The sequence below is a fragment of the Dromiciops gliroides genome, chromosome 2 (assembly GCF_019393635.1).
Source record: "Dromiciops gliroides isolate mDroGli1 chromosome 2, mDroGli1.pri, whole genome shotgun sequence".
NCBI classification, from domain to species: Eukaryota; Metazoa; Chordata; class Mammalia; order Microbiotheria; family Microbiotheriidae; genus Dromiciops; species Dromiciops gliroides.
The window spans coordinates 166183514-166197775 of NC_057862.1; the positions used below are offsets into that span (position 1 = coordinate 166183514).

Sequence of the window (14262 nt, forward strand, 5' to 3'; positions counted from 1 at the left end):
GGATATAAGCCTAGTAGTGGTATTCCTAGATCAAAGGTTATGCACAGTTTTGTAGCCCACAGGACATAATTCCAAATTGCTCTCCAGAATGGTTGGATCTTTTCACAACTTCCAATATTTTCCTTTTTTAAAAATTATATTTGCCACTCGGGTATGAGGTGATACCTCAGAGTTGTTTTAATTTGCATTTCTGTGACTGATAGTGATTTAGAGCATTTTTTCATGTGACTATAGATAACTTTGATTTCTTTGTCTGGAAATGGCCTGTTCATATCCTTTGACCATTTCTCAATTGGGGAATGAGTTATGTTCTTACATATTTGATTCAGTTTTCTATATAACTGAGAAATGAGGTCTTTATCAGAGATACTTGTTTCAAAAATTTGTTCCCAGTTTTCTGTTTTCCTTATAATTTTGGTTGCATTGATTTTTTTATGCAAAAGCTTTAAAATTTTATATAATCAAAATTATCTATTTTACATTTTGTATTGCTCTTGACATTTTCTTTGGTACTAAATTCTTCCCCTGTCCATAAATCTGACAAATAAAATATTCCAAGAGAGAGGTGCTTTATGAGGATGAGGTCATTTTACCCTTGGGCAAATCTTAGGGTAGACTCTGGAATAGGAGAGATCAGAGCTAAACCTTGGAGAACAAATAGGATTTGAACTAGTATAGAAGAGATGGTAGGGCCAGGTATGAGCAAAAACACAGCAGCCAAAAAACACAAAATAGGAGTAATCTAGTTTGCCAGGTAAGTGCTTGATAAGCCCAGAAAAGTATGCTAACACCAGATTGTAGAGGGAATTGTACTTGATCCTGTAGGCAAGAAGTCCCTAACTAGTACACTCAGCTCTACTTTTTGAAACCTTACCTGATATCTCTCTAAGCTGATTGGAACTGCCAGACTCTTCCACACTGTAGCTTTTTAGGATTCCCATGGGGAGAGAATCTTACCTAGAAATAGTAAAGCCTTAGCTCCTGTCCCCTGCTTTACTTAGAAACTTTGACATCCTTGCTCATGTCTCTGCCCTTCATGAATGTGAGGCTGCAGGGAACAGAATTTAATTCACTTTAGCAAATATATATTAATTGCCTATTGCATTTAATGCACTGTGATTAGAACTGAGGGAAATATAAAATTCTGATAAGACACAATCCCTCATGAGGCTTAGAGTCATGTAGGAAGATATGACACCTATAAAAATAGCTCTAATATACAATATTAAATTATAATAGCTTCTTTCTTACAAAAAAATGGCTATAGGTCAAGTCAAGTCAATAAGCATTTATTAAGCACTTATTATGTGCCAGACTATGGCTAAGTATAGCTTCTTACTGTGCTAAGTGCTTCAAATGCAAGCAGAAGAAAAGAGTCCTTGCTCTCATAGAACTTAAATTATAATGAGGAAAAACCTAAAAGGAAGCTGAAACCTTTTGAGGGATAAAGGGAGGAAACTGAAGGTACTCAGGACATGGTAGAGAAAGTCCTGTGGAAATGAGTCAGCAGCACAGCCTGGAGAGGAATGATAACTGGGCTGGTCTCCGCTTCCTCCTTAAAATGGAGGTTCTGGGAGAAATCAGTCAACCAAAGGGAGAGGCTGCCTGGGTATAGGTATTGCCAATGTGAGAGAGAGTCTAGGGGTGGAGTAAGCTTCCAGGGAGAAGAGGTTTCTGTGGAATGATAGAGAAAATCCTGAGATGAGTCAGCAGGGTAGCCTGCAGAGGAATGGTTTTCAGGAATCATTGAAGGCAGGGTACCCGTAGAAACAGAATAAAAGCAGTAGCAAACTAGTGAGGCTATTAAGAGCCTGGCCATGGGAAATGGAAAAGAAGAGACAAATTCACAAATAATTAATTGGTTTGGGGGCTAAAGAAGGGAGTGGAGTCAAAGGTGAATCTGAAGTTTTGAGCCTGGGAAGAGAGAAGTCAGGAAGAGGAGCTACTCATTAATTCCATTGCTGCCATAAAGATGCTGCTTTTGATAAACATTTTTCTTCCTAACACTCACTTGGTTTTGGAAGGGGATCATAGATAGAGAATTTTGGGAATGCAGCCCTTCGAGAAACATTTATCTTAGTATTTAGAAAATGAAAAATTCTTTTTTCCTCAATTTCAGGAAATGCTGATTATTTTCACTACACAAAGCAAGGAGGCAGCCCCATAATTGATGGGGTGGATGATGCTAAGGAAATGGTGCATACAAGGCAGGCCTGTACTTTGCTGGGTAATTTTACTTTTGTCTCAAGACTTTATGAGAAGCAACTTACATATGCATAACATGACTCATGTAATCCTCATCTAGAAGGTTAGCTTGGTTTATATTAGCTGGTGAGTACCATTCCTTATAAAAACAGCTTTTTTTTCCCCCTTGCCTCACAGCAGCTATTTCAGGATTTGTAAAAATTAAAGTAAGCACAGAACCTAACTCAAATGAATGGCCTCAGATTGAATTTCTGATGTTTTGAGGAAGGGGGCTAACAAATATGACATAACTGCTTTACTGACAATCTTTTCCTCACTCCAGTCTTGCTGAAACTGTAGACATGGCATTTAAGTTTGTTGTTTGAAAATAGTATTAGGTTTACAGGTTGATAATGTAGTGTCTACTTTTAAAAATGCGGAGCTTTTGAGATGAACTAATTATTTTAGTGCATCAGGATACTATGAACTTATAAATACTAAGCTAACCTGAAAAATAACCCCAATTTAATTCACTAAGTGAACAGCTTACTCCTTGAGAGGAATTTCATTACAAATTAATATATTATGAATTTGAAATTATTAATGTAAGACAAGGTAAGAACAAAAAAAACTGGAAAAACTCATAACATCTAAAGATAGAAAAATCTACTTACATTAGATTTAACTCTTAATTGGCCATGTTAGAGAAATTAATTATATAATTTAAAATACTTTATGTTCAGCTAGAATGCATTTTAATATTTTCATTTAAACATTGCTATGCCTAGTGTTCTGCAAAGTCATGATACTTTATACAAGATAATGAAGCCACAGCATGAGATTAGATTTAGAAAGAGCTGAAAAGCTATCGTCAGCTTGCCTCCTTCCATAATTCCTTTGTTTCCCCTCACATTAGGAATGGACAGCATCATCTGTCAGACTGATATACAATATTAACTTAATCAAAACTTCACTCATTCTCCAATCTTGTACTCTATATGATTAGAGATTACAGAAAAAAATGAATTGATTCCTGTTGGGTTTCAGGCTGAGTAAGAATAAACAGAGATGATGTTGCTAATGTCTGCAAAGGGCTTATGCTCAATATAGGATAATGTCAACAGAGTTGAAAGTCTGATTTACCCTGTTACCATGTAATATACATAATCTATGGATAATCAGGCTTTGGCTGTGTGCCTAAAAGTCCTTTTTGTGAAATTTGCTCCTTATTTATTATACTGTTCTAATATTATTATAGGAATTAATGAGTCCTATCAGATGGGAATTTTCCGAATACTTGCTGGCATCCTTCACCTAGGCAATGTTGGGTTTGCTTCCCGGGATTCAGACAGCTGCTCAATACCTGTAAGTCTAAACCATTTCAAAAGTGATTGTGGTTATATTTTAGGATTAGTAATGCTTTTGGTTTGGTTTGGTTTTTAAAATGAAAGCAAACATACTTAACATCTTTTTAAGAACACATCAGACCTCTTTTTGGAATGATATTTTTTAATTCATAAAATAAAATATCAAGAACAAAGAAAACCAATTGTGTTGAAGTACAGTAATCAATTTTTTTTTAAAAAAGCAAGTTTAATGGGCCCCAGGTTAAGAACCCCTGGTCTAATGTATTCCCTTTACTTTGTAAAGTGCTTAGTACGGAACCTGGCACCATATAAATGTTAACTATTTTTATTTTTATTATAGAAGGTGAAGGTCCTGATGTGTAGAGAGGTTGGAGATTTTGCTTCTGAAAGTTTCTCTTTTTTTTTTTTTTTAAATGAGGCAGTTGGGGTTAAGTAACTTGCCCAGGGTCACACAGCTATTAAGTGTTAAGTGTCTGAGGCCGGATTTGAACTCAGGTACTCCTGACTCCAGGGCCGGTGCTCTATCCGCTGCGCCATCTAGCTGCCCCGAAAGTTTCTCTTTTTATGTTTATGTTATTCTTCTGTGTCTTTGTGTATGTTTCTCTGTTATGAGACCTTTTCTTTGGGTGTGTTGCTTTAATCTGTCTTTCTTTGTAGATATCTGTCTGCCTTTGACTCTCTGTGTCTCTTCCTTTAATATTATAGGATCAAAGATTTAGAGTTGGAAGAGTCCTTAGATGTTGTCTAGTTCAACCTCCTAATTTTACAGAAAAGGAAAAGTGAAAACAAGAGAGAATAAATGACTTGCCATGGAACACCTAGGAAATGTCAAAGCCAAGATTTGAACCCAGGTCTTCTGACTCCAAATCCATTGCTCTTTCCACTGCACTAGAGAATAATAGGCTGTGTCATTTTGGGGCTTTCTTGCCCTATTTCTTTCTTTGTGTTACTCTCTCTGTCTTTTTCATTATCATCCAAAAAAGGCAGGCCACCAGTAGCCATGGACATTAAACCCCATAATTACTTGACCTAAGCTCAAGGAAGGTAGAACTCCTATAGATCACAAAATTAGTGAAACACAGGGAAGTCTGCTTAGGCTAGGCAGTGTAGCTCTTCCCCACTTCTCTTGTTCCTCTGTCTTAATCCTTTAATTGACTGTAGAATGAAGATTTTCAACAATTGTATTCTGTTTTCTGAATAGAAGTTTGTTCTTTGTTCCTGATTTTTAAGTTTGTGAGTGTAACACTTAATATTTTTTTCTTCTTTCTCAAAAAAAGTGGCACACATGAAATTAATCTTTAAGGTGTATTTCATTTAGCTTGCTGTTGATCAATAAGAAGGCAAATTTTTATTTTCTGAATTCTTCAAGAAGATAAATATGACATTTAAAGCTACTTTGGTATTTGAGTAGGAAATCTTATAAATCATTTATATAGTAAAATGATATATAAGCCAGATGGACAGAGATTTTGGTTTGTGGAGAAAAGGTTTGACCCACATGGAAGGAATCTTTTTTTCTCTCATTTATGATCATTATATTTGTAGTGACTAGGCGTGTCACCAACTTCTGAGTTTCAGTTTCTTAATCTGTAAAACAATGGGTTGGTATTAAATGATTTCTGTGATCCCTTCTAGCTCTGAATCTATGACCTTATCATCCCTTCTTTATGGTCTTTGGTCCAACACAGTTCTCCTAGTCACTGGATTCTCTTTGTAACCATTATATTTCCTGACCTCATATGATAATTTTACAAAAGGTGGTAGAGTTGAGCCTGTATGAGTTTACACTTGACTTAGGCCTTGATCTTTTCTAAAGAAATCTTATAGACCACATTTTTTTTTTCATTTGAACTCATTGATACCCATATGACTAACTTTGCCTTTAATATACTGAATTTCCCCAAATCTTTGTCATTTTAAAAATCAAGAATATTAATACCAGTTTTAAAAACACATATCACTTTAAATCTTTCTTACAGCATGAGTGTACTAGAGTAGACCAATTATGCAGTTGGTTTAAAGCATTCCCCAAGGAGTCTCTCTCATCCTCATCCCTCTCTACTCCTTTGAATTTCCTTCTTTTTTAGTGTGAACTTTGTTGGATTTGGCAGTGACTAGAACTGCTAGGTAGAAGCTTCATGGTCTTTGTAGGAGAAAAATAAGTGCCAAAGATGAGTTGATATCTAAGAAATATAATCCTGCCATGTTCCATAAAAATGTGTAAAACAGGCTAAAGTCTGCCTTAAAACTAAAGTTACCAATTTAATTTGTAAGTCTAATTTAAGTGAAAGTAATATATATGTATGCCAGTTTAACTCATCTGACAGAGATTGGTGACTTGTATTGCTTGGTTGTACTCACGTATTTTTTCTTCTCTCTCTCTCTTTTTTTTTTTTTGGTGAGGTACTTGGGGTTAAGTGACTTGCCCAAGGTCACACAGCTAGTAAGTGTTAAGTGTCTGAGGTCAGATTTGAACTCAGGTCCTCCTGAATCCAGGGCCGGTTCTCTATCCACTGCACCACCTAGCTGCCCCCGTATTTTTTCTAATGATAGAAGTGTTTTCTACCCTCCCCTTTACAAATTCTCCCCAAAAAGGAACAAATCAACCAACTGTGTCCCAGATTCCTTAAATACTGAGAAAGATAACTTTGTCTGGGTAGCTTGGGTATCTTTGTCAGAGTTTCTAGTTCTTATTATATTAGTGATTTCATGTTTTGTTTGCTTTGTCGATGGGGCAGCTAGGTGGCACAGTAACTGGAGGAGAGAGTAAGGTTGATGACTCTACAACCCTCCCTTCACTTAAATCCAATTCAGTGTAAGTCATGACATCACCCTGTTGTCATGGTCCTCTTCGAGAACAAAGGACAAACAACAAAGAAGCTTTGTTTATGGATTTTTCTGTTCTTTTGGGAATTTTAGTCTTCTCTGTTTGGGGGGTGCAATGATTTTGATGATACAGATGCAGGATTCAGTTGAACGATTTAACCCTGCTGGCACTATAAACATACATTGCCATAGTGAAAATGGATGACAGAAACAGAAAATCAGGACTCAAAAGCTAGTTTAACCTCCACTTATAGAAACCTCTGTCCAAATTGTGTCAGGGCCTGCCAGTCCTAAACTGACTTCATTATCCATTTCACTACTCTAACTAAATAATAGAAAAATCATGTGAATTATTGCTGATCATCATTGTCACCATCATCAAATATTTTATTTTAAAGTTTTCTTAAAAGGAGATTTCTGCTTCCTTTCTCTCTTCCCCTTTTCTTCTGTGGTCATAATAGGAAACACTATTGAAAATAGATTATCAGAGAGCATCCCTCATTCATTTATCCTTTTTGTCCTTGATATTGGCAAATTTTCTTAGAGATTTAATTCAGGTGATACTGATATATAACTAGAATATTTGGACTTTAATTTTAATCCATTTGAGTTTTTCGTATCACTGGGTAGAATAGTTTCTATTCCCTGTTTTATGATAATATGGGTTGTTAGGTCCTAAGTACATTTTTACTTATTATAGGTAGATGTTCCCATTCTGTTTAAAATAAGTAGTTTCAACATAGCAAAACAGAGAATCTTAGCTCAGGAAGTGATGACTCTATTTAGAGAAAATAAGTATAGAATGTACTGACCTACTTTCAAATGACGTAGTGTTCATATACGTACATTTAAGATGCTTATTTTAGGGAATAGTGCCATGATTTCAATAATGTTTGCTAATAAATGCTTAATATATTTGTGTTTAAAAAAGAAAGAAAAATAGAGATATATAGTGCAGTGATAAGAGCAGGTGACCTACACTGTAGCCCTAGCTCTGTTGTTAATCAGCTCTATGACTTTGATCTCTGTCATTGATGTCATCTCTGCCTTTGTTTTCTTATTTATGAAGTAGGCTGTTTCTATGAACTGATGAAGAATAAAATGATGTAAGAATCAAATGAGACTGTGTAATCTTTTTTTTTTTGTTCTGCTATGTATATGGAAATGTTAATCTTATTTGGTGTTTAACATCAGAATAAAAATAAACTAATTTGAAATAATTAGACAGTTTGTGTAAAATGCTTTGAGAAAACATGAAACCCTATAAAATTTGAAGTATCTGTATAAAATCAATAATAATTATTAAATTTTTTATATATTAACTTACATTATTAGCATTACTACATCATCTAGTGATCTTGATGAATTCTGTTTTTTATGTCAGAGAATTTCTTGTTTTGTACTTTCTACTTTCACATACAATATTTTCTAAAAAATTCTTATTATATATAACTTATCTAAATGAAACATTTTCTTTTGGCAGCCAAAACATGAGCCTCTCAGCATTTTCTGTGATCTTATGGGAGTTGAATATGAAGAAATGTCTCATTGGCTTTGCCATAGGAAGCTGGCTACTGCAACTGAGACCTATATCAAACCGATTCCCAAATTGCAGGCTACTAACGCTCGAGATGCCTTGGCCAAACATATCTATGCTAAACTGTTTAACTGGATTGTAGATCATGTCAATCAAGCTCTCCATTCTGCTGTAAAGCAGCACTCTTTTATTGGAGTGTTGGATATCTACGGGTAAGTGTATTATGTTGGTTAATTTTTAGTGGTCTTCCATAACACTTACAACAGATTAATTCTGTCATATAGTAGAAAATTTACTACTAAAAAGAAATAACTAAATAACTCCAAGGTGATACTTTAGTTTGTACCCATTTGAATTAAAGAATTTCTTAGTGGTAGTACTGTAATTATCCTACATTATGTAAAATTAAACTGGGATCCACCTCTAAGTTACTCACTCTAGTAAATCATTTTTTTACTTTCACTCTCTATTGGGGTAAATTGTCATAAAATCTCTATAGCTTTAAACACGGCATCTGCTGTGTCTAGAATGTATTCTCCCAACATCTCTGTGTTGAAACTATCTTCTTTCTTCAAGGCTCAGATCAAATGTTACCTTGATAGTCAAAACACATTTATTAAGTGCCCACTTTGTGTTTGATACTGTGCTAGTTACTGGGAATACAAAAAAAGAAAAGACAGTCCCCACCCTCAAGGAGTTTACATTCCAGTGGGAGCAGACAACACACAAAAGGCTAAAAGGAAGGTACTTAATGTGAGGGGCATGGTGAAGACGTCAGGGAAGGCTCAGAGTTGTCCCCTACCTCCTTTCCTAGAGCTAGAAGTTATCTTTTTTTTTTCTTTTTTTTTTTTTTTAGTGAGGCAATTGGGGTTAAGTGACTTGCCCAGGGTCACAAAGCTAGTAAGTGTGTGTTAAGTGTCTGAGGCCGGATTTGAACTCAGGTACTCCTGACTCCAGGGCCGGTGCTCTATCCACTGCGCCACCTAGCTGCCCTGCTAGAAGTTATCTTACATCTAACTTGCTTCCTTCTTTGGACCTCTCTTGGGTTCCTGTTAGATTCTGACTTGAATTATATTTGTTTTTGTATATATCTTATTTCCCTACTATTTTATAATCTCTTTGAGGTCTCTCTCTGTTTTAGTTTTATCTTTGCTGTCTTCCGCACCCAGCATAGTGCATCGGACGTGGTAGACACTTAATCTGTGTGTATTACATTGAATTGAATGGAACCGAATTAGAAATCTAGTTCTACTCTAATTCTTGCCTTCAATATATTCTACTTTTTACTGATGAATTTCTTATTGTACACTTGTGTTTGATATAATACCTTTTGTTTGTGAACTGTGCTTTTAAAAAAAATGTTAATTTTTGTTCCTATGCCATATGTACCAAAAAACATTGGAATAATGATGATTTTGTAAATTGACCAGAGAGGGTATGATCATGACCCCAAACACTATGTTATATGCCTTTATCAGTGCTACTTTAGTACTTCAACAGTACTATGTCTTTATTGATGGCTTTAGTTATCTTCCACTTTGGGGTGAGCTTTCCAAAGCTCATTCTCCTGACAGTACAATATGTTTATGCTCTGTTGGATATTCAGGTTCATGGTCAGTGTCACTGACTTGGGACCCTCTTCCAAGAAAGCAGACTTCATCACTTTGGAGAGGGAATTTCAGATAATTTAGGGCTTTTCTTATTGTTTCTGTTATGCAATGTTTTATGTGTATTGATCTCTTTGCAAATTATTTTTGGTTTTACAGATTTGAAACATTTGAGATAAATAGCTTTGAACAATTTTGCATTAACTATGCCAATGAGAAACTACAGCAGCAATTCAACATGGTAAGAATTTTCTTTCCTACATTTCCCTCTGCTAAAAAGTGATTCCTTTGAAAAGTCTGATTTGTATTTTAAATCTGATTCCTGAATTGGATTCCCAAATTATACTTATTTTCTTAGGTTTAGAACAGTTTAGGAAATGATGGTTGGGGGGCGGCTAGATAGCACAGTGGATAAAGCACTGGCCCTGGATTCAGGAGTACCTGAGTTCAAATCCGGCCTCAGACACTTGACACTTACTAGCTGTGTGATCCTGGGCAAGTCACTTAACCCCCATTGCCCGGCAAAAAAAAAAAAAAAAAAAAAAAGAACTGTGGGGAAATGATGGTTAATAATTAATGTAATATCTAGAGTATGTCACAGTCTGTGTAGATTTGAAATGTACCTAGTCCCTAGACTTCTCAGTGAACTACAGTTAGTGTATTGGGTCCCCAGACTAAGTTCTTAAAACAGGAAGTGGCTTGGAGAATAAGACAGCTTTTGTTGTGGGTTTCATATAATTTCGTGTAATGCTAAGACTCTGTCTTAACTCTTATTTACAGTGTGACATGATGTTGTAGTCACAGTTTCATGGTGTCAAGGGGCTCCCCCTGAACTTGTTTTCTTGAACAATGGTTACTTGGTGAGCCAGTTGAAAAGTTTGTTTAGCCTGTTTTTGTTGTTGTTTTTTGGCGGGACAGTGACGGTTAAGTGACTTGCCCAGGGTCACACAGCTAGTAAGTGTCAAGCGTCTCAGGCTGGATTTGAACTCAGTTCCTCCTGAATCCAGGGCCAGTGCTTTATCCACTGTGCCATCTAGCTGTCCCCAGCCTTGCTTTTTACCTTGCTATCTATAAAATATCCCACGAATTCTTATGGTCTTTGGAGATGCTTGAATGAAAGAGTACATTTATATAGGAAAAAAAAGGATTCCTCATACAGTAAATCAAATTTTTAAGGACAAATGTTAAAATAATTTAGTGCCTTTAATATCATAAACATTATAGCTTCTAATATGAATAAAAATATAAATCTTATCTAACTCCCACAAAAATCCAAAGAGCAGTTTTTCCCTATCTCAGTGTCAAGAACTAAAGTCTTTAAAAAAACACACACCTTGTTGTTTACCAACTCAATTGAGCTATATATACAATTTATTGAAGTTGGGAGGACCTAAATTCAAATCTCACCTCAGACACTTACTAGCTTCTTGGCCCCAGGGCAAGTCATTTAATCCCAATTGGTTTTTTTTGTTTTTGTTTTTTTAGTGAGGCAGTTGGGGTTAAGTGACTTGCCCAGGGTCACACAGCTAGTAAGTGTTAAGTGTCTGAGGCCGGATTTGAACTCAGGTACTCCTGACTCCAGGGCCAGTGCTCTATCCACTCTGCCACCTAGCTGCCCCAGTCCCAATTGTTTTAAACATCCGGGGACATCTCCAGTCATCCTGATGTATATCTTACCACTGGACCCAGTGAGGTTGGTGACCTTGCACAGCCCTCCCTTACTTAAATCCAATTCATTGCAAGTCATGACATCACCCTGATGTCATGGACCTCTTAGAGAGTGAAGGACAAACAACAAGAAGTGTCTTATCTCAGTTTTCATCCAATAAATTTTGGGGTTTGAATAACTAAATTGGGATTGCTTGATTTGAACTTGGGGGTTTTTAGACACAGAATTCTCTATCTACATTTACCTCCAAACATTTTGACAACTTAGCAGTGTTTCTGGGCTCCAAAGTTTCAGTTTAGCTCTGACATAAAAACTTAGCTGAGAGGAAAGCAGAATAATATTACGACCCCAGCCAGATGCTTCTATTGTCTTAAATGAAGACTACTTATCAATTAACAAAATGAAAAAAGATAGAGACAATTGTGTTTGGAGTGGTATTCATCAGTCATAAGTGTGCTGCTAACATAAGGCACTCAACTTTTGCATTGGAATTGATGGCAGTAGGAATCTGCTTTCTATTGACATGGAATTCATGTGGGCAAATATTACTAAAATGAAGCTAAACTTTTCAGCTCTATGCCCCTACATCATCTATAACCACACCTACAATCACATCTGTTACAAAGTACAATTTAAGAAGTCAGGAAAATGTATTTTAGAAAGAAAAACCCTCTGCTATCTAGACCAACCAAATCCAAAATAACTTGTATTCTGGGGATGATGAATAGAGAATGTTAAGTTTTCTTATACTATGTCATATGTCCTCATTCTGTTTCTGATTATATTGCAGTTTCTGGAAACCAGCAGTTTTATAATGTTCTTAATACATATCCCCTAGAAATGTGGTTAATAGACTTACTACATGTATTTTGAGGCTGATGGTTACAAAGGTGACTGTTTTTCCCCCTCTCTATAGCATGTCTTTAAGCTAGAACAAGAAGAGTATATGAAAGAACAAATTCCATGGACACTCATAGATTTTTATGACAATCAGCCTTGTATTAACCTTATAGAAGCAAAACTGGGCATTCTGGATTTGTTGGATGAAGAATGTAAGGTAGGTAAAATATTTCCAGCTAAGTACTTAAGGTCTGTTATAATGGATACAATAAGCTTGGAAGAGTTAGATTTGATCAAGTAGTGATTATGATATAAGTATGGCTTATTTTAGAGTGCCTTTCTTACCCCTTAGTAGCAAATACCACAGCTCAACAATCCTTTTTTCTCATTTGGATATGCCAGTTCCCAAACAACTGTGTTTCTTAGTTGTGGAAGGTTGCTGACTCCCATAAGTTCCATTTTGCTAATTCTGGATGAAGAACATGGAGTTTTGTTGTTTTTTTTTTTTTTATAAAACCTCATTCTAAAGTATGTGAGAGAATTTTTTTCAGTTTCTTGTTTGGAAATTTTGGGTATACATTAGTCCTATCAGTGTGGGTATAATACTTTTTTGTTCAGTAGTAGAAGGAAGATGTCTAAGGAAATGATTGACTCCTTTTTTGAGCTTTTTTTTTAAACTTTGGTATCAAATTATCTTTGAAAGAAATTTTAAATAATTCACACCCACTTTGAATATAAATCACATTATAATGCAGATTATGTTTTCCCATAAAAAGCTATATTTTCAACCCACTCCAATTACTTTGAGGCTGATTACCCATGTGATAGATTTTCCAAATATTCTATTTCTCCTTTCTTTTTCTATCTCTTTTTGAGAATTTCATTAATTATTAACATCTCACTCAAAGAAGGTGGGAGAAAAATGGCTGAAAAGATGTTTTGAGATTATCAATTCCTTTATCCTTGCTACTACTATTCTTCATTGTTAAAGATAATCAAGATTTGCTTGCATGTATATCATGACTATAGTTTAACCAGTGAACAGTAATCATAGCAGGAAAGAGTAACTAGTAAATCATGAATTAAGGTTTTAATAAAATGATTTCAGGTTTAATAAAATAATCAAAGCTGATTATTTGTTCTGAATAATGAATTCTATCTTAATGAAGGCCACTAGCTATATAAGTTTTCAAAGTATAATGAAAACTTTACTATTTCAAACAAAGAAGAAGGGCACTAGCATTTATTAAGCACCTACTATGTGCCAGGCATTGTTAAATGCTTTACAAAATGCTTTACAAATTTACTTCATTTTATCTTCACAACAGCCACGTGAGGCAGGTGCTAATATTGTCCGCGTTTTATAGTTGAGGAAATTAAGGCATACAGAAATTAAGTGACTTGCCCACAGTCATACAGCTAGTAAATGTATGAGACCAAATTTGAATTTAGGTCTTCCAGAGTTCAGGCCCAGCACTTTATCCACTGTGTCACCTGCCAACCTCAGAGAAGATAGGGAAAAGCTAGTTTGAATTAGTAAAGACTTGGAAAAGAAATTCAGTTTCATTAATTTCTTCTTTAAAATCAAAGAGATAGGCTAGATTATTTGGAAGGTTAGTTCCTTCTCTATTATTCTTTGAATCTAAGTGTTACACAGTGGATGTCTATAGGAAACCTACTCTGATGAAAAAAATTAGATTATTTTTAATTAGCATACCAATCATTTGTAAGCAAGTAGCTATTTGAAGATATTTACTAGCAGTTTTCATAATAGTTTTATAACAGTAGCTTATACATCCACTCTAGTTATGTTTACAAAAAGTGACTAGCAGAACTTATTTTCAATAATCATGTGAAGGTAAACTTCAGCTTGATCCCTACAAAAAATGATCACCAATTTTGAATTAATGGAGCATAAATTCATAAGTTTCCCATATATCTGAATTTTATAAGTCTTACAGTTCACTTTAGAAATCCAGGCTTAATATTTCATTTATATGCTATATAAAACTCAAATGAAGCCATAAGGCATTATTTAAATTAACCAATGATCATCCTTGTCATTAGAGGAATAAACAGAAACTTGATGAATTATTGCCTCATTTTCTTCTCTAGTACAGGTATAAATGAGAGGTCTTAACATTTGAATAGGTAGCATTCTTCAATGGCTGATGGCAGCTATGGGATTTAAGGCAAGTCATTTATGCTATCAAGAATTCATCTTCCTCATCT

The 14262-nt window shown here is 35.2% G+C and overlaps 1 protein-coding gene across 1 annotated transcript in view; it reads left to right on the forward strand.

Moving 5' to 3' along the window:
• Positions 1-14262, forward strand: part of MYO5A (myosin VA) — a 247290-nt gene that overhangs the window by 131870 nt on the left and 101158 nt on the right. Inside the window, exons 8-12 of the mRNA XM_043981532.1 lie at positions 2120-2227; positions 3443-3549; positions 7861-8126; positions 9681-9762; positions 12107-12247. Coding sequence (XP_043837467.1) covers positions 2120-2227; positions 3443-3549; positions 7861-8126; positions 9681-9762; positions 12107-12247 — 704 coding nt within the window. The remainder of the gene's footprint in view (positions 1-2119; positions 2228-3442; positions 3550-7860; positions 8127-9680; positions 9763-12106; positions 12248-14262) is intronic.